The 19888-nt window shown below is 39.0% G+C and overlaps 1 protein-coding gene across 1 annotated transcript in view; it reads right to left on the bottom strand.

The window, feature by feature from the left end:
- Positions 1–7781: 7781 nt before the first annotated feature.
- Positions 7782–19888, bottom strand: part of LOC126942269 (zinc finger protein 100-like) — a 118778-nt gene continuing 106671 nt past the window's right edge. The window contains 4 exon segments of the mRNA XM_050769661.1: positions 7782–12802; positions 12804–14145; positions 17872–17970; positions 18778–18904. Coding sequence (XP_050625618.1) covers positions 12613–12802; positions 12804–14145; positions 17872–17970; positions 18778–18904 — 1758 coding nt within the window. The 3' untranslated portion in view covers positions 7782–12612.

Below are 19888 nucleotides of genomic sequence, written 5' to 3'. Positions count from 1 at the left end.
GTGGTATGAACCCATGTTGTACCCATGGCTCTAAGCCCAGGAATGAGAGTCAACATCTCTCCAATTGGCTGATCCATATAGGAGAGTCCTTGCCTGCGTATGAATTACATTTAGAAATGAGTCATTATTCCTACTTTGGCTGGATGTTTGCATATCACAGTCACAATTCCAACTATGGGCTGGGCACAGTGGCTCATGCCTATAATCCCAGCACTTTGGGAGGCTGAGGTGGGTGGATCATCTGAGGTCAGGAGACCAGCCTGGCCAACATGATGAAATCCCATCTCTACTGAAAAATACAAAAATACAAAATACAAAAATTTGTCAGGTGTGGTGGTGCATGCCTGTAGTCCCAGCTACTCAGGAGGCTGAGATGGGAGGATCACTTGAGGCTGGAAGGCAGAGGTTGCAGTGAGCAGAGATCACGCCACCACAATCCAGCCTGGGCAACAGAGCAAGACTCTGTCTCAAAAGAAAAACAGAAACAAAAACAAGCCATAATTCCAACTATGGACTGCATCTCCATGTGAGAGTCAGGACCTCAACAGTGGGCTCTGTCCATGGTGAGGTTACAATTATAATGATTGGCAGGGTGTTCATTTAAGAAACACAGTCTCATCTGTGTCTTTGGCTTGTGATGATACTCTCTGTGCCACCTGAGATGCTTTTTACGATATTTGAGAGACTAGTAATTTTCTATGACCTTTGCAAAAAGAGGAGACTCAGGACTGTGTTTATTTACCTAAGCCTAGCTAGGAGAGAGTATATCTCTTTTGTTGTCTGGTTCGACGTGTGAGAATCACCATAGCAATTGTAAGGTGGGACAAGATATATGTCACAATTACACCTGTGTGTAGGGAGTGAGCAGGAGAGTCACATCACCTGGGGCTGGTCCAGAGATATGTCACAATCTTTTTTGAGGGCAAAGACCAGGCAGGAGAGTCACATCGCCTAGGTGCTTGGCCAGGGATGCATTAAAATCTCCTCCTAGCTGGGCACAGTGGCTCACGCCTGTAATCCCAGCACTTTGGAAGGCCGAGGCAGGTAGATCACTTGAGGTCAGGAGTTCGAGACCAGACTGGCCAATATATTGAAACCCCATCTATACTGAAAATACAAAAATTAGCTGGGCATAGTGGTGCACACCTGTAATCCCAGCTACTCAGGAGGCTGAGGCAGGAGAATCACTTGAACCTGGGAAGGAGAGGTTGCAGTGAGCCAAGATTGTGCCACTGCACTCCAGTCTGGGCAATAGAGCGAGATTCCCTAAAAAAAAAAAAAAAAAAACTCTTCCTATAAGATAGGCACAGGCAGGAAGGCAGCAAGTCACATCGCCTGGCTGCTGGGCCCAGTGATATGTTATAACGCTGTCTGTAAGCAGCAGCCTGAGAGGTGAGATACAACACCTGGTGGCTGATCCCAGTGATGTGTTACAATCTTTTCTTTGGGCATGGTGCATGTAGGTGAGGAAAGTCACATTTCACGGGTGATGTATGCCAAAATATGTCACAAGTCCCCCTAATGTCAGACCTAGTGATATGTGACAACACACAAAATATGCAAGGTCCAGGCAAAAGGTGAGAGTTACATCATCTAGGTGCTGGGTCCAGGGACACATCACAATACTTTTTTTGACAGACTGAAGAAGAGTCACATCACCCAGGTGATGAATAAAAAGATATGTCATAATACTCTTTTATTTTTTATTTTTTTGAGACAAAGTCTTGCTCTGTCACCTAGGCTGGAGTGCAATGGCACGATCTCAGCTCACTGCAACCTCTGCCTCCTGGGTTCAAGCGATTCTCCTGCCTCATCCTCCCAAGTAGCTGGGATTACAAGCATTCGCCACCACGCCCAGATAATTTTTGTAGTTTTAGTAGAGACAAAGTTTCACCACCTTGGCCAGGCTGGTTTTGAACCCCTGACCTCGTGATTCACCCACCTTGGCCTCCCAAAGGATTAGAGGATTACAGGCTTGAGCCACCGCGCCTGACCGCGACGGTCACAATTTCAACTGTGAACTGTGTCCATGTGAGATTTAGGACCTCACCAGTGGGCTCTGTCCATATATGAGGGTGACAGTCTTTTTTTTTTTTTTTTTTTTTTTTTTTTTTTTTGAGACGGAGTCTCGCTCTGTCGCCCAGGCTGGAGTGCAGTGGCCGGATCTTAGCTCACTGCAAGCTCCGCCTCCCGGGTGCCTGCCATTCTCCTGCCTCAGCCTCCCGAGCAGCTGGGACTACAGGCGCCCGCCACCTCGCCCGGCTAGTTTTTTGTATTTTTTAGTAGAGACGGGGTTTCACCATGTTAGCCAGGATGGTCTCGATCTCCTGACCTCGTGATCCGCCCGTCTCAGCCTCCCAAAGTGCTGGGATTACAGGCTTGAGCCACCGCGCCCGGCCGAGGGTGACAGTCTTAATGGTTGCTGGGGTGTGCATGTGCAAAACACAATCTCATCTGTGTGCTGAACCCTAGAATGACACTCTCTGTACCACGAGAGATTTATATAGTATGCAAGAAAGTGGTAATTCTCTATGAACTTTGTACAAAGAGGAGGCCCAGGATTATACTCATGACCATAAGCCTAGCTATAAGAGACAGTATCTCTCCTATTGGCTGGTTTTGGGTATAAGAGTCATCATCACACCTGTGAGCTTGGCCAAGATATACTTCACAATCTTACCTGTGAACAGGAAGAGAGAAGGAGAGTCACATTACCTGTGGGTGTGTGGATTTTTCTCTTTTTTTGAGATGGAGTCTCACTCTGTTGCCCAGGCTGGGGTGCAATGGCGTGATCTCGGCCAACTGCAACCTCCATGTCCTGGGTTCAAGTGATTCTTCTGATTAGCAGCTTTGATTACAGACGCACTTCACCATGCCCACCTACCTAATTTTTGTATTTCTAGTAGAAATGGGGTTTCACCATGTTGTTCAGGCTGGTCTCGAACTCCTGACCTCGTGATCCACCCACCTCAGCCTCCCAAAGTTCTAGGATTACAGGCATGAGTTACCATGCCTGACCACCTGTGTTTTTGACCAGGAATAGATCACAATATTTTCTGAGGCCAGGGACCAGATAGGAATGTCACATCACCAGAATACTCACCCAGGAATATGTTACAACCTTCTTCTGAAAGTAGAACACAGGCAGCAGAGTCACATCCCCTGGGTGCTGAGCCCAGCAATAGGTAACAGTGCTCTCTGTGCTCAAGGCCCAGGCAGGAGAGACACATAACAAAAGGGCCCTTTTATAGGTGTTAGGCCTGGTAATATGTCCTAATGTGCAAAATATTCAGGGCCCTGGCAAAAAAGAAGAATCACATTACCAAGTGTCAGACTTAAAACTATGTCACAATGCATCCTGTGGGCAGCACCAAAGCAAGAAAAAAGACTCACATCACCTGGGTGAAAGGCCCAGCCATATGTCACAATGCCACCTGTGGGCAGCACCAAGTCTGGAAAAGAGAGTCACATCGTCAAGGTTCAGAGTCAAGCAGTCTCAGTCTCATTTGTGCGCTGGTCCAATACAGGAGAGTCAAATCACTAAGGTGCTTAGCAGATTCACACAATCACACCTGCAAGTAAGTCCAGAAATGAGATTTAAAATGTTATACATGGGCCGGGCGCGGTGGCTCAAGCCTGTAATCCCAGCACTTTGGGAGGCCGAGACAGGCGGATCACGAGGTCAGGAGATCGAGACCATCCTGGCTAACACGGTGAAACCCCGTCTCTATTAAGAAATACAAAAAACTAGCCGGGCGAGGTGGCGGGCGCCTGTAGTCCCAGCTACTCGGGAGGCTGAGGCCGGAGAATGGCGTAAACCCGGGAGGCGGAGCTTGCAGTGAGCTGAGATCCGGCCACTGCACTCCAGCCTGGGTGACAGAGCGAGACTCCGTCTCAAAAAAAAAAAAAAAAAAAGTTATACATGTCCAGGTTCTAGGTATAAGAGTCAACACCTCAGACAGGCATGGTGGCTCATGCCTGTAATCCCAGCACTTTGGGAGGCCAAGGTGTGTGAATCACCTGAGGTCTGGAGTTCAAGACCAGCCTGAGCAACATGGAGAAAACCCGTCTCTACAAAAAATACAAAAAGTTAGCCCAGCATGGTGGTGGATACCTGTAATCCCAGCTACTTGGGAGGCTGAGGTAGGAAAATCACTTGAACCTGGGAGGCGGAGGTTGTGGTAAGCCAAGATCACGCCATTGCACTCCAGCCTGGGAAACAAGAGTGAAACTCCGTCTAAAAAAAAAAAAAAAAAAAGAGAGAGAGTCAACACCTCCTGTGTATTGGGTCTAAGTACATGAGTCATAGTCTCAATTGTTGACAGAATTTGCATAAGAGAGCCATAATTTCTTCTGCAGACTTTGTAACACACTAGGGCTTTATACATGTGACAGAGTGACAGAGTAGTTATTCTCTATGCCTTTTGTACAAAAGAAGACCCAGGACCTTCCTTGTTTTCCTATGCCATGCTAAGAGCAATGTTATCTCTCCTATTGACCTCTTTGAGGTATGACAGTCATCATTACATCTGTGTGCTTGACCAAGACATATGTCACACTTCCACCTGTGGGTAAAGAGTGCAAGAGTCACATCAACTGGGTATTGGGTCAGTGTTATGTCCCAATCTTCCCTGAGGTCAGGCACCAGACAGGATTGTCAAATCACTGGGTGGTTGACCAGGGAGGTTACAATCCCCTCCTGAAGACAGGGCACAGGAAGAAGAGTGAGATCATCTGGGTGCTGGGCCCAGAGGTATGTCACAGGACTCACTGTGGCCAAGGCTCAGACAGGACAGACACAAACCTGAACCCAGCAATATGTCACGATATTCTGTGTGGGCAAAATGCAGGCATAAGTAGAGGGTTTTATCTTCCAGGTGATAGATACAGAAATATGTCATAGAGACCCCTGTGGGAGGGACTCAGACAGGAACCTTCCAACCCCTAGGTGTTTGTTCCAGCCTGGGCAACAAGAGCAAAACTCTCTAACCATTCTGAAATAAATACTTTTGAATGTAACATTCTTATCTTAATTGCTTCTCAGGATTTATTTTATACTTACCAAGGTCTTCCCAATTATTATTATTATTATTATTTTTTTTTTTGAGACGGAGTCTGGCTTGTTGCCCAGGCTGGAGTGCAGTGGCCGGATCTCAGCTCGCTGCAAGCTCCGCCTCCCGGGTTTACGCCATTCTCCTGCCTCAGCCTCCCGAGTAGCTGGGACTACAGGCGCCGGCCACCTCGCCCGGCTATTTTTTTTGTATTTTTTAGTAGAGACAGGGTTTCACCGTGTTAGCCGGGATCGTCTCTCGATCTCCTGACCTCGTGATCCGCCCGTCTCGGCCTCCCAAAGTGCTGGGATTACAGGCTTGAGCCACCGCGCCCGGCCTTCCCAATTATTTACATAAAGTTCTCATGCTTTATTTTGGTGTTTTTATAAGGTCATTTTTGCTTGTTTAAATAACTCTTTTTTTTTTTTTTTTTTTTTTTTTTTTGAGACGGAGTCTTGCTCTGTAGCCCGGGCTGGAGTGCAGTGGTCGGATCTCAGCTCACTGCAAGCTCCGCCTCCCGGGTTCACGCCATTCTCCTGCCTCAGCCTCCCGAGTAGCTGGGACTACAGGCGCCCGCCACCTCGCCCGGCTAGTTTTTTGTATTTTTAGTAGAGACGGGGTTTCACGGTGTTAGCCAGGATGGTCTCGATCTCCTGACCTCCTGATCCGCCCGTCTCGGCCTCCCAAACTGCTGGGATTACAGGCTTGAGCCACCGCGCCCGGCCTAAATAACTCTTTCATTACAGATTATCTTTTAAAGCAGCACTTATTAACTGAAATTTGATTTTTATAACATGATATATTTTATCACTTTCAATTTTTGGACATGTATTTTTTGTCTATTACTATACCTAAAACTGACAGTTTTACTTTTTAAAATTGTGTTAAGATGCACATACTATAAAGCTTACCATTTTATTTAAGTGTGCACTGCAGAGGCCTTCATCATATTCATGTTGTAAAACCATTACCACTGTCTATTTCCAGGATCTTTTCCATCATACAAAAGTAAAACTGTACCCATTAATCAAAAACTTCTCATTGCCCCTTCCCCCAGTCCTTGGTGAACACCATTCTGTTTTCTTTCTTTATGCATTTGACTACTCTATAAGTGAAATCAGAGAATGTTTTGTGTCTGTGCTGGTTTATTTCACTTGAAATAATGACCTTAAGAGTCATCTATGTTGAAGCATTTGCCAGAATTTTTATATTTTTGAGGATAAATTATATTTCATTGTATGTATTTTTGACATTTTGTGTATCCCTTTATATTCAGTGGACATATGGGTTGCTTTTGTCTTTGGGTAATGTAAATAATCCTGTTATCAGTATAACATGGGTGTATTAATTGTCTCTTCCAGACCAAACTTTTCAATTATTTAGGGTATGCATCTGTAAGAGACACTGCTAGATTATAAGACAATTTAACTTTAATTTTTTTTTTTAATTGAGACAGAGTTGCTTTGTCGCCCAGGCTGGAGTGCAGTGGTGCAATCTTGGCTCACTGCAACCTCTGACTCCTGGGTTCAAGCTATTCTCCTGCCTGCCTCAGCCTCCTGAGTAGCTGGGATTACAGGTGCCTGCCACTATGCCTGGCTAATTTGTGTATTTTAGTAGGGATGGGGTTTCGCCATGTTGGCCAGGCTGGTCTCGAACTCCTGACGTCAGGTGATCCGCCTGTCTCAGCCTCCCAAAGTGCTGGGATTACAGGTGTGAGCCACTGCGGCCAGCCAAGATAATTTGAGTTTACTTTGAAAGAAGTGCTGTGCTGTTTTTCACGTGGTCTGTACCATTTGACACTCCTGCTCACAGTGCATAAGGATTCTAATTTCTTTATACTGTAATCAACGTTTGTTATTCTCTAATTTTTAAAATGTTTTTATATGCATTAAGGCACAACTGACAAATATAATTTTCTAATTTTAAGGTATATAATATTTTATATAAATAGAAATAATGGCTGTACAAATTGCCATTTTAACCAGTCTTAAGTGTACACAGTTTAGTGTCACAAAAATCACATTGTTAAGCAACCATCATCTTTACTCATACTGAATATTATACTTCTTAAAATTATGTAAATGAACTATACTCTCATAGATAATACTATAATCTACCCAAGATATGTAGTTTGGTAGAACTTATTTACATATAGCACATATATATTTGTGTGCAAAAATTGAATTAGGATTTAAACTGTTTTCAGTAGGAAAATAGGAATTAGAGTTTGAGTTCAACCAAGGTAGTTCTTCCTAAAAAAAAAACAACAGTCTTAAAAGAAATACAATCAAATTTCAAGTTTCTGAAAGTATCATTTACAGTTTCTGTTACACAATATAAAAATTTTTGAGATGTGTATGAATGATGAAAATGTAATTCATATATTTTTAGAAATGTTGCAAAAAGAAAAATTAAAAAAAAACAAAAATGTAATTCACACACAACATATAATGTAAGCAGTAGAAGCTATCCTGCAGATGTTCAAGGTATTCCTATTAGCAAATGAAGATTTAAAAGTATCTATTATAAACATACAAAGAGGGTAAAAATATATTCTCATAGTTGAAGGGGTGGCCTGCCCCTCCACACCTGTGGGTGTTTCTCGTTAGGTGGAACGAGAGACTTGAGAAAAGAAATAAGACACAGAGACAAAGTATAGAGAAAGAAAAGCGGGGGCCCAGGGGACCGGCGCTCAGCTTACAGAGGACCCACGCCGGCACCGGTCTCTGAGTTCCCTTAGTATTTATTGATAATTATCTTTACCATCTTAAAGATAAGGGAGTGGCAGGACAATAGGATCATTGTAGGGAGGAAATCGGCAGTAAGACATATGAACAAAAACCTCTGTGACATGAATAAGTTTAAAGGAAAATGCTGTGCCTTGAGATGCATATGCAAACATCTCCATAAACCTTTTAGCATTATTTCAGCCTATCACATGGGGAGAAACCTTGGGCAATACCTAGCTTTCCTAGGCAGAGGTCCCTGCGACCTTTGGCCGTGTACGTGTCCCTGGGTAGTTGAAATTAAGAGAATGGTGATGACTTTTAACCAGCAAGCTGCCTTCAGGCACTTGTTTAACAAAGACACATCCTGCACAGCCCAAAATCCATTAAACCTTGAGTCACCGCAGCACATGTCTCTTGCAAGGACAAGGTTGGGGGTAGGGTCACAGATTAACAGCATCTCAAATACAGGACAAAATGGAGTCTCTTATGTCTACTTCTTTCTATATAGACACAGTAACAGGCTGATCTCTGTTTCTTTTCCCCACACATAGTGAATAAACAAATGTGAAACCTCAGCAGAGAAATAAAAATTATAGAAAAGAACCAAGTAAATGATGAACTCTAAAAAAATTACTGGCCAGGCGCGGTGGCTCGCTCTTGTAATCCCAGCACTTTGGGAGGTCGAGGCGGGTGAATCACGAGGTCAGGAGATCGAGACCATCCTGGCTAACACGGTGAAACCCCGTCTCTACTAAAAAATACAAAAAATTAGCCAGGCATGGTGGCAGGTATCTGCAGTCCCAGCTACTCAGGAGGCTGAGGCAGGAGAATGGCGTGAACCCAGGAGGTGGAGCTGGCAGTGAGCCAAGATCATGCCACTGCACTCCAGCCTGGGTGACAGAGTGAGACTCCATCTCAAAAAAAAAAAAAAAGAAATTACTATTGCCAGGCGTGGTGGCTCACACCTGTAATCCCAGCACTTTCGGAGGCCGTGGTGGGTGGATCACCTGAGGTCAGGAGTTCGAGACTAGCCTGGCCAACATGATGAAACCCTGTCTCTCCTAAAATTACAAAAAATTAGCTGGGTATGGTGGTGGGTGCCTGTAATCGCAGCTACTGGGGAAGCTGAGGCACGATAATCGCTTGAACCCAGGAGGTGGAGGTTGCAGTGAGCTGAGATCACTCCACTGCACTCCAGCCTGGGCAGTAAGAGTGAAATTATGTCTCAGGGGAAAAAAAAAAATTACTATCGAGCGTATCAGCAGATTAAAAAAAAAGAAACTTGAAAATAGAGCCATAGAAATTGTCCAACATGAAGAGTAGAAAGTTTAAAGAAGCATGAAAAGTCTTAAAAACCTGCGAGATAGGCCTGGTGTGGTGGCTCAAGCCTGTTATCCCAGCACTTTGGGAGGCCAAGGCGGGCAGATCACCTGAGGTCAGGAGTTCGAGACTAGCCTGGCCAACATGGCGAAACCCCATCTCTACTAAAATTACAAAAATTAGCCCGGCATGGTGGTGGGTGCCTGTAATCCCAGCTACTCAGGAGGCTGAGGCAGGATAAGTGCTTTCACCTGGAAGGCAGAGGTTGCAGTGAGCCCACGTTGCACCACTGCACTCCAGCCTGGGCAAAAGGGCGAGACTCCATCTCAAAAAAAAAAACAAAAAAACAAAAAACGAACGTTCTCATCAAAATTTACAAGGCATCATGTGAAATGAAATGGCATTAAGACAACAGTGAGAAAACTGAAGCCATAACACAGAAAAAGGAGAAGGGCTGTGCTGCATACATAGGTGGGATACACATAATACAGACAAATCTGAAGATAATTAAGAAATAAAAGATGCAGAACTTCTCTTTAAATTCAGCAGGATTCAGCATTGTGGCCTGGAAAATATGTCCTCTCCACATGAAGAATCAATTTTATTTCTTCACAACTGATATTTTTCATCTCTGAATTGAAGTTACAAACTAACTTTAGCAGGAATACTTACAGCTTATTATGGAACATCTGTTAGTAAGAACTGTTATGTACGTTTGCTACATTTAAATATAAAAACATCCTCACGACTTATCAAGCTTCCCTAGTACTTATCTGAACAAATCGACTCAATAAATTTACTTATGTGAATTATAAAAAGTGAAAAGAAAAAATAACAAAAGAGTGATAGAGTTCTCCAACTAAAAACAAAATGAAGTGTTCTAACTAAATAAAATGTAACTTAATACACTAATTGTGGAATTACATTTAAAAATTTTGTATGCAATACTAAATTTTATAACAATTATTCTTATAATCACAGACCAGCTCACATAATGAATACTTTGTAATCTGTAAAATATTTATATAAAAAGATACAAAATAATTAGGGGTCTATCATGAGTACCAGGCAAGTATAAACAGAATTTTCATGGGGAGATTCAGAACTATTAGCCATAGATTGTACAGTAATAAATTCAATACAAAGCAGAGAATACATTTGCTTTCAGCATTTTTGAGGTTTTTAGTTTTCTAGTAGTCATCTTGTTAAAATGATTTGTTTTGTTCAATATTGCTTTTGTCTTCTGAAAACAGGTATAAATTCATACACACAAACTCACTCTATAATTTTCTTACACCTAAGGTTTATCTTTAGACTAACATATATTTAACTCTACGTAAATGAAAACTAAAAGTCTGCATGTGTTTGCAGGCAGACAGGAAACATGCTCAAAAAATAAATATTAGAAAACTTTAAAAATATTTATTCAGGACCCAGAAATGCATGGATTTTATTTATACTTCTACATAATTTATTATGACCATAAAAATAACACTGTAATCAATAACAATTGTACATGTTAAAATAACTAAAAGTATAAAAGTGGATTGTTTGTAATACAAAAGAAAAACACTAGAGGTGATGGATACCTCATTTACCCTGATGTGATTATTATATACTATATTCTTCTATCAAAATATGCTATATATTGCATGAATATATTATATACCCCAAATAAGAAAAATAAATTTAAATAAAATAAACATTTGGCTGGGCACAGTGGCTCATGCCTGTAATCCCAGAACTTTGGGAAGCCGAGGTGGGGGGATCATTTGAGGTCAGAAGTTCGAGACCAGCTTGACTTACATTATGAAACCCCGTCTCTACTAAAATACAAAAATTAGCTGGGCATGGTGGTGGGCACCTGTAATCCCAGCTACTGGGAGGCTGAGGTAGAATTGCTTGAACCCAGGAGGCAGAGGTTGCAGTGAGCCAAGATCACGCCACTGCACTCCAGCCTGGATGACAGAGCAAGACTCCCTCTCAAAAAAAATAAATAAATAAAATAAAAACAAAATTTTAACCTACAGAAGTAATATTCTTTAACTTATTTGCAGTCAAAGCCACTGGCAAAAGAGATTACTAGAGATGTTAATCCATTATGTTACCAAACAGTATATATATTGTTACCATGTTTTATGTGCACCCTTGAGTAAGGAGGAATAGGTTAAGGTTTGTGACATAATAACACTTCATTGAATGCACAATAGTATTTAACATGTTAAAAAGGTTGAATATATTAACATCACATATAATCTGAAATTTAAAAAAATACACTGCATTTTATATAAAAGTATAATTAGTATAATATACTAAATTTTAATTTACTTATAAATGAAATTTAAAATGTTTTCTTCTCATAATGCAGAACATTACTCTGAACACCTAACACACACATTACTCAATATTATAAGTTAACCACAAAAGTCTCTTCACTTTTGTACGATTTTCATCATACATCTTACATTTTAATGTCCTTATTCATAACAAAGTTTATAAATAATGCTCACCTAATAAGAAAGAATCTCTCATATCTTTGATGCAGCAACAATTGATCACATGCTTTCACATGTAAATAGGAATGAAGAAACAGCAGGAAATAATTTGAGAGCTGAATTACATCATTATTCACTTTTCAAAATATTTTTTCAAAAAGTTAAGCATACTTTGAATGTAATATCTGCAAAAAAACTTCTACTACTTTTCAAGTTATATACAAATCATTTTTTAACAAATTTTAGTTTTTCTTTACTCAGCACTCTGATTTAGTACAATATCTGAAGTGTCAGTGTCTTATATATTTCTACTGTAAATTCTGATATTTACATAGATTTAATTTTTGATTAAAAATTAAAAAAATTTTTACTGTATCTGCAAAAATATGTTTTAGTATGAACTCTCTCGTGTTTTCTAAGCTGTAGTTTTTGAAAAAGTATTTTTCCAAATGTATTACATTTGCAAGGTTTTTTTTTCAATATAAATTCCCTGATACTGAACAAAGTTTGAGCAATTGCTTCAGAGGTTTCCTCTAATACAAAATGTGTACAGTAAGATCTGTGATACAAGTAAACATATTACAATCCTACTACAATGTTCTTCTTCAAAATACTCTTCACCTTAAAGGCTTATATTTTCTTAAAGATATTTTGACAGTAGTTGGCCTTATAATGTTTTTATTAAGTAGGAACTCTCTGATGTTGAGTAAGATGTGAGCATGTATTAATGGCTTTTTCACAGTCTTTATATTTGTACAATCTTTCTCAAGTATAAATGCTTTCCCATGCAGTAAGATGTGAGCATTGGTTAAAAGTTTTGCCACATTGTTCACACATGTAGAAGTTTTCTCCAGTATAAATTATCTTACCTACAATCAAGTGTGACAACCATTTAAAAGCTTTATCAAATTCTTCACATTTCTAGGATTTCTCACCACTGTGATTTCCTTTATGTTTAGAAAAGTTTGAGGTGTTTTCAAAGTACTGTCACATCTTTCTGGTTTGTAGAATTTCTCTCTAGTATGAATTATCTCTAGTATGAATTATCTTACGTCTGTTAGGAATTGAGAACTTATTAAAGGCTTTGCCATGTTCTTCACACTCCAGTATGAATTTTTTTATGTTTAGTAAGAGTTTAGGACTAAAGCCTTTGCCACATTCTTCACATTTGTAGGGTTTCTCTCCAGTATGAGTTATTTTGTTTAATAAGGCTCAGGGACTGGTTAAAGGCTTTACCACATTCTTCCCATCTGTAAGATCTCTCTCCAGTATGAGTTATCTTATGTTTACTAAGGTTTGAGGATCGGTTAAAAGCTTTGCCACATTCCTCACATTTGTAGGGCTTCTCTCCAGTATGAATCATCTTATGTGCAGTTAGTTGTGAGCACCGGTTAAAGGCTTTGCCACATTCTTCACATTTGTAAGGTTTCTCTCCAGTGTGAATCATCTTATGTACAGTTAGTTGTGAGGACCGGTTAAAAGCTTTGCCACATTCTTCACATTTGTAGGGTTTCTCTCCAGTATGAATCATCTTATGCGTAGTAAGGTTTGAGGACTCATTAAAGGCTTTGCCACATTCTTCACATTTATAGGGTTTCTCTCCAGTATGAATTCTCTTATGTTTAGTGAGGGCTGAGGACCAGTTAAAGCCTTTGCCACATTCTTCACATTTGTAGAATTTCTCTCCAGTATGACTTATCTTATGTGTAGTAAGGTATGAGAATCGGTAAAAAGCTTTGCCACATTCTTCACATTTGTAGGGTTTCTCTCCAGCATGAGTTATCTTATGTGTAGTTAGGGTTGAGGATTGGTTAAAAGCTTTGCCACATTCTTCACATTTGTAGGGTTTCTCTCCAGTATGAATTATCCTGTGTGTAGTAAGGTGTGAGGACCGGTTAAAAGCTTTGCCACATTCTGTACATTTGTAGGGTTTCACTCCAGTATGAATTCTTTTATGTGTAGTGAGGTGTGAAGACCGGTTAAAGGCTTTGCCACATTCTTCACATCTGTATGGTTTCTCTCCAGTATGAATTATCTTATGTGTAGTAAGGTGTGAGGACCGGTTAAATGCTTTCCCACATTCTTCACATTTGTAGGGTTTCTCTCCGGTATGAATTCTCCTGTGTGTAGTAAGGGTTGAGAACCAGTTGAAGGCTTTGCCACAATCTTTACATTGGTAGGAATTCTCTGTAATATGAAATCTTTTATGTTGACTTAGGTGTAAGAGCATGCAAAATGATTTCTCACATTTTTTACATTTGAAAGGTTTCTTTCCAGGTTGTCTTGTCTTATGTCTGTTTGAATTTGAAAATGTATGAAAGACTTCTGCATATGGGTCACATTGAAATATGTTTCTCTGGGTAGTTATCAAACACTGGTTTAATTTGTTATCTTCTTTGTGCACCTCACACTCATCCACACTTTTACAGCCTTTTTGTAACTGTAAATTGTCATGTTCATAATTTCTATATTTTTTCAGTATCGATTCTTGAAAAGAATCTTTAATGTCCCGCTCTGGCCAAAGGTCTTGGGCAAAATGAGAACATATAACTGAAAGAGATAAAAATAACAAATTACCTACTAGACACAGATAAATACAGTTTACAAGTCTAACCTATAATACTATACAAACTATATAAATAAGATGGCATAGGAAAATACCAAAGGCCCTCATTCCTTTATAGACATATAAATGTAAAAAAAAAAAAAAAAACCAACAAAAAAACATACCAACCAAATTACATCTGAAAAAAATTTATAAATGAGTTAAGTGTGTGAAGTGCCCTGGTGAGAACAATGCAAAGAGCCACTTAGAAGTCAAAATCTGTTACATTTACCCAACACAGCTCTTCCTGCTCCCCAATATAACATAGTGTCTTTAGAAGCAAATTGCCAACTTTTTAATGACAAGTAAAACACTGGCACATTTATCTTTATTACTTGCTTCTAGGAGCCTTTCCGGACACTGGTGTGTATCTCTCACGAAATATAGTGCTGAAAGAAATGGTGGTATGCTTTGGAGTGACAGTTTAAGTTTGCTGAGACCAAAGGTAAATGTTTCAGCAACAGAGAGACTGCTGTACCACAGAGAGAAAACAGGCATAGCACGTGATTACTATTAAGAAGAAACATGAATAAACTCCTTTAACTAAAAAATAAGACAAAATTTCAGACAAGACACATTCTAAGAACATGTTTGAGAGACTCCCAGAATCTCTAACCAAGACAATTGTTCAGACCATGCCAGGACAAAGCTACATTATGAAGATTGTAACAGGTAGCCTTTTTTAATTTCCAAATTTCAATCAAAGATTACAATGTATACAAAATAAGGCAATATGGTTCCATAAAAATATAATTTTCAAAAAGAAACCATAAAAAAAGTATATGCATTGATTTTAAAAATTGAAAATAAATTGAATAATACTCAATAAGTGAAATAGGAAGACAGAGAACTATAGAAAATCAGAAAAATGAAGAACATAAATATTTAGAATATCAAAAAAACAGAAATTGTGGAGGTAATAAATATAAAAAAGAATAGCTGAAAAATCTCGAAAGAAACAATGATGTACAAATGAAGAAGCTCAACAAACAAACTAGGAAACACACAAAGATATTTATAACAAACACACATATAAGCACAATTTCAAAAGTCACAGACCAGAAGAGAATCTTGGGAGCTGCAAGACAAAAGTGATGCGTCATTTGCAAGCAGTCTTATGAGACAGCCAGTGAATTGTCAACAAAAATTTTGCAGGCCAGAAGGGAAGTGTGTGATAAAGTCAAACTCTTGAAAAATACAGTGATCAAGTAAGCATAATACCATCAGCAAATCTGTCCTGCCAAATAAAAAGAAAAAACTTTCAAAAATAACAAAATTCTGAAAAGTATATTGGAACTCCATAAACCTTACATATAAAAAGTATTGAAAGCAGTTGCTTCTATTGAAAATAACATGATTGAACAAAAACAACACATAGTCAAATAAAAATACATTACTTTTGGGAGTGGGGAGGGATAGCGTTAGTAGAAATACCTAATATAAATGATGAGTTAATGGGTGCAGCACACTAACAAGGCACATGTATACATATGTAACAAACCTGCACATTGTGCATATGTACCTTAGAACTTAAAAATATAATAATAAAAGAAAAAATGAAATAAAAACAAAACAAACACAAAAAACCCCACAATAACAAAAAATTACATTATTTTCTGGAAAGATTATATGCACATATATACTTTTACTTCTAAGTATATGCACATACACCAAAATGGAATTTCTTAGCATTATCATAATGGTGCAGAAAACATTTTTAATTATTCCCTAAAATTTGAAAGAGAAAATCACAGAAATCATTATAAACATCTGTTAATAAGTACACCACATAAAAAGATACAATTAGCAAAATCAATGACAAATTTGAGGGGAGATGTAATGAGAAAAAAATTGTGCATGCAACTGAAGTTCCTTTTTACCAGATCGAAATATACTGTTGTATCTTTTGGAGGTTTATATAATCCCCAAGGTCCCAAGAAGAACATATGCATATAGATAAATGAAACAAAATAAGAAAGAAGTAAAAGCATATCAATATAAAAATAAAAAGACACAAAGACAGAGAGAAAATGAGTGACCAAGATATAAGAATCAAATAAAGCGGCCGGGCGCGGTGGCTCACGCCTGTAATCCCAGCACTTTGGGAGGCCGAGGCGGGCGGATCACAAGGTCAGGAGATCGAGACCACGGTGAAACCCCGTCTCTACTAAAAATACAAAAAATTAGCCGGGCGCGGTGGCGGGCGCCTGTAGTCCCAGCTACTCAGGAGGCTGAGGCAGGAGAATGGCGTAAACCCAGGAGGCGGAGCTTGCAGTGAGCCGAGATCGCGCCACTGCACTCCAGCCTGGGCGACAGAGCGAGACTCCGTCTCAAAAAAAAAAAAAAAGAATCAAATAAAGCAATGAATAAAATAACATTACTATGTCTTTCTGCTTCAGAAGATTATTTAAATATATATCTTTAACTTTTCAATCAACAGACATACTCTCAATAGAGATTTATTTAAATATTTTAAAAACCGATATCCAACTTGCCTTTCTATGAGAGTAAGCTGAGATCTATTGATTAAAAAAAAAAACAAAGTGGCAAGATGGATATAGATATTGCATAAAAATATTAACCAAATGAGAGAAGAGGTTAAAATAATATTACATAAGGTACATCTTAAGTGAAAAACTTTCATATTTATAAAATGTACTACAAATCAAAACTGCAAAGAGACAAAGAAGGACATTAAACAATAATTCATTTACTGATAACGTAACTCAAGTGTGTGTGTGTGTGTGTGTGTGTATCTCACATTAAGGTTCCAAATACATAAAGCAAATATTGACAGAATGGAAGAATCACCTAGAAAGCAATATTATAGTAGAACATTTCAATAACTTACTTTCCATAATAAAAATAAAACAAAACAGAATATTTGTAAGTGAAGAGAGGACTTGAAGGCAGTATAAAACTATTATTTCTAACAGAGGTATAGAGAAGTCTCCTCAACAATATCAGGATACACATGCTTCTTAATTGCTCATAGAACATTCTGCTTAATAGACCACATGGTAGGCCAAAAAAGAAGTCTTAACACATTTGTTAAGACTGAAATTGTGTGGATTATATTATATGAACAAAATGGAATGAGAGTACAAAACAATAATAGAAAAAGATTAAAAATTTACAAATACATGGAAATTAAACGACACACTCTTGAGCATGCTCCTGTTCAAAGGTAGAAATCATCAATATTTTGAAAACGTCCATACTTCTCAAAGTAATCTACAGATTTAATGCAATGTTGTTAAAAAATTCTCATTGCGGCCGGGCGCGGTGGCTCAAGCCTGTAATCCCAGCACTTTGGGAGGCCGAGACGGGCGGATCACGAGGTCAGGAGATCGAGACCATCCCAACATGGGCTAACATGGTGAAACCCCGTCTCCACTAAAAAATACAAAAAACTAGCCGGGCGAGGTGGCGGGTGCCTGTAGTCCCAGCTACTCGGGAGGCTGAGGCAGGAGAATGGCGTGAACCCGGGAGGCAGAGCTTGCATTGAGCTGAGATCCGGCCACTGCACTCCAGCCTGGGCTACACAGCGAGACTCTGTAGAAACTATTTCCTTTGGAACACAGCTTCCCAAATCACATTTTAATGATCGGTTTTCTCTTTGACCTTTGGACCTCTCATCTGTGTCATCTGTTGTGTTCACTCTCACCTACCTGAGGGTTTGGCTACCATCTCATGTCTCTTTATATTCCAGGGCTCCTTTCGTTGCTCCAGACAGGTGATCAGGTCTGGCTTAGTGACAGCAATACCTGCTTTATTAGAAATAAATAACATGAATCTTTCTCATATTCTCCAATTAGCATCCTAGTCGTATGCTTAGTAAAGAGGAGGTGATAGAATATTCTAGAATAATCCCAAAATACTAATTAATGAGAGAAATTTCTAAATATTTAGAAAATATTTAAAACTTGTAGGTCCTTAATTTCACTATCCAGTACTCATGAATCAAAAAATTGGTGGTGACGAATAGATTTTAAAATATGGGCAAATATACATACACATTTATTTATTTTTGAGATGGAGTCTCGCTCTGTTGCCAAGGCTGGAGTGCAGTGGCATGATCTTGGCTCACTACAACCCCTGTTCTCCTGGGTTCAAGCGACTCTCCTGCCTCAGCTTCCTGAGTAGTTGGGACTACAGGCACGTGCCACCATGCCCGGCTAATTTTTGTATTTTCACTTTGTTGGCCAGGCTGGTCTCAAACTCCTTGACCTCGTGACCCACCTGCCTCAGCCTCCCAAAGTGCTGAGATTACAGGAGTGAGCCACCATGTCCGGCCTAAAATCATGGGCAACAATATTTTATGCCACTAAATTTCTGGAATTACCACTGATCTAGAGTGAAGGATACAGATCAGCTTTGGAACGTGGGAAGTTCAGGTCAAGATGAAACATCTTGAAGACATTCTTTTCCACACAGACAAAGTCTCAAGATTTTCTTGAAAAAACGGATCAGAAACTCATTTATGCAAAGCATAAATTACCAAAAATCATTCCACAAAAAAAGAGAAAGGAAATCTTTAGGGTATATTAGAAATTGTGTATTAAAGGTATTCTTACCCAAGAAGACCAGGTTTCTGTAGTTCTCTAACATCACTTTCCTATACAAACCCTGCTGAGCAGTGTCCAGGCATTGCCACTCCTCCAGAGAGAATTCTATGGCCACATCCCTAAATGTCAATGGCCCCTGAAAAACATAAGCACACAGACACACATATATTTACCAAGTGGCCATGAGCAGAAGTTATCATTTTAATTATAATGAAACAACAGAGTAAAGAGAATTGGTTCTGATTAATAGAAATAACTGAAAATTTGCAGTAATTTTTAACCCAGAAATATTCTCTAAAATATCCTCTAACTCTGAGAGAAGAGAATGGCATAAGATCCACAACACCAGTGTATATATGATACTTTTTAGATAATAAAGTATAAAATTAAGAGCATAAACACAAACATATACATTTTTAGTGCAATATTTACATCATAAAGAATGAGCTGTGTATATTTTTCAGACAAAAAAGAGATGTTCAGTTAGAAGGCACCTCTTGAATTTTAATGTGTACAATAAACTGGAAATCTTGTGCAGACTTTTTTTCAGAAGATCTGGAATGAAGTCGGAGTTTCTGAATTTCTAATGAGCTCACTAGTAACGCCAATGTTTTTAGTCCCAAAAGAAAATTCTGTGAAACATCCAGTAGCTGGAAGAGCCTGTGTTTTGCCTCATTTTTCTGGCCTGTAAACAAAGAGACTTCATTTTCCAAAGACAGCTATATGCAAAGAAAACCTAAGAAAAAAGGGCACCTGCCACATTAAATGTGATGGCTTATGCACATTGTCTGCATAAAGATACCTAATAATGACAAGAAAAATAGTTAACTCTGTAGTGAAAGAAATATCGGAGCGCTTTTTAACCAAGTAAATTATTAATATTAACCACATTAGGACAAACTTTTATGGTGTGCTGATGCACATAGAAGAACACAGCATCATCGCCTAGATATGGCCCCTCAAAAAGTAAATTATAGTCTGAATTCAATCATACAGAAATATCAGTTTTATGCAAAGTTCAAGATACAGGTATCTCCAATGTTCTGTAATTCTCAATAATGATTTTATTTATTTATTTATTTATTTATTTATTTATTTATTATTTTTTTTTGAGACAGAG

Source organism: Macaca thibetana, chromosome 19 (assembly GCF_024542745.1).
Source record: "Macaca thibetana thibetana isolate TM-01 chromosome 19, ASM2454274v1, whole genome shotgun sequence".
In the NCBI taxonomy this organism is placed as follows: domain Eukaryota; kingdom Metazoa; phylum Chordata; class Mammalia; order Primates; family Cercopithecidae; genus Macaca; species Macaca thibetana.
The sequence above is the reverse complement of the archived record's forward strand: the minus strand, read 5'-3'. Positions and strand labels throughout refer to the sequence as shown.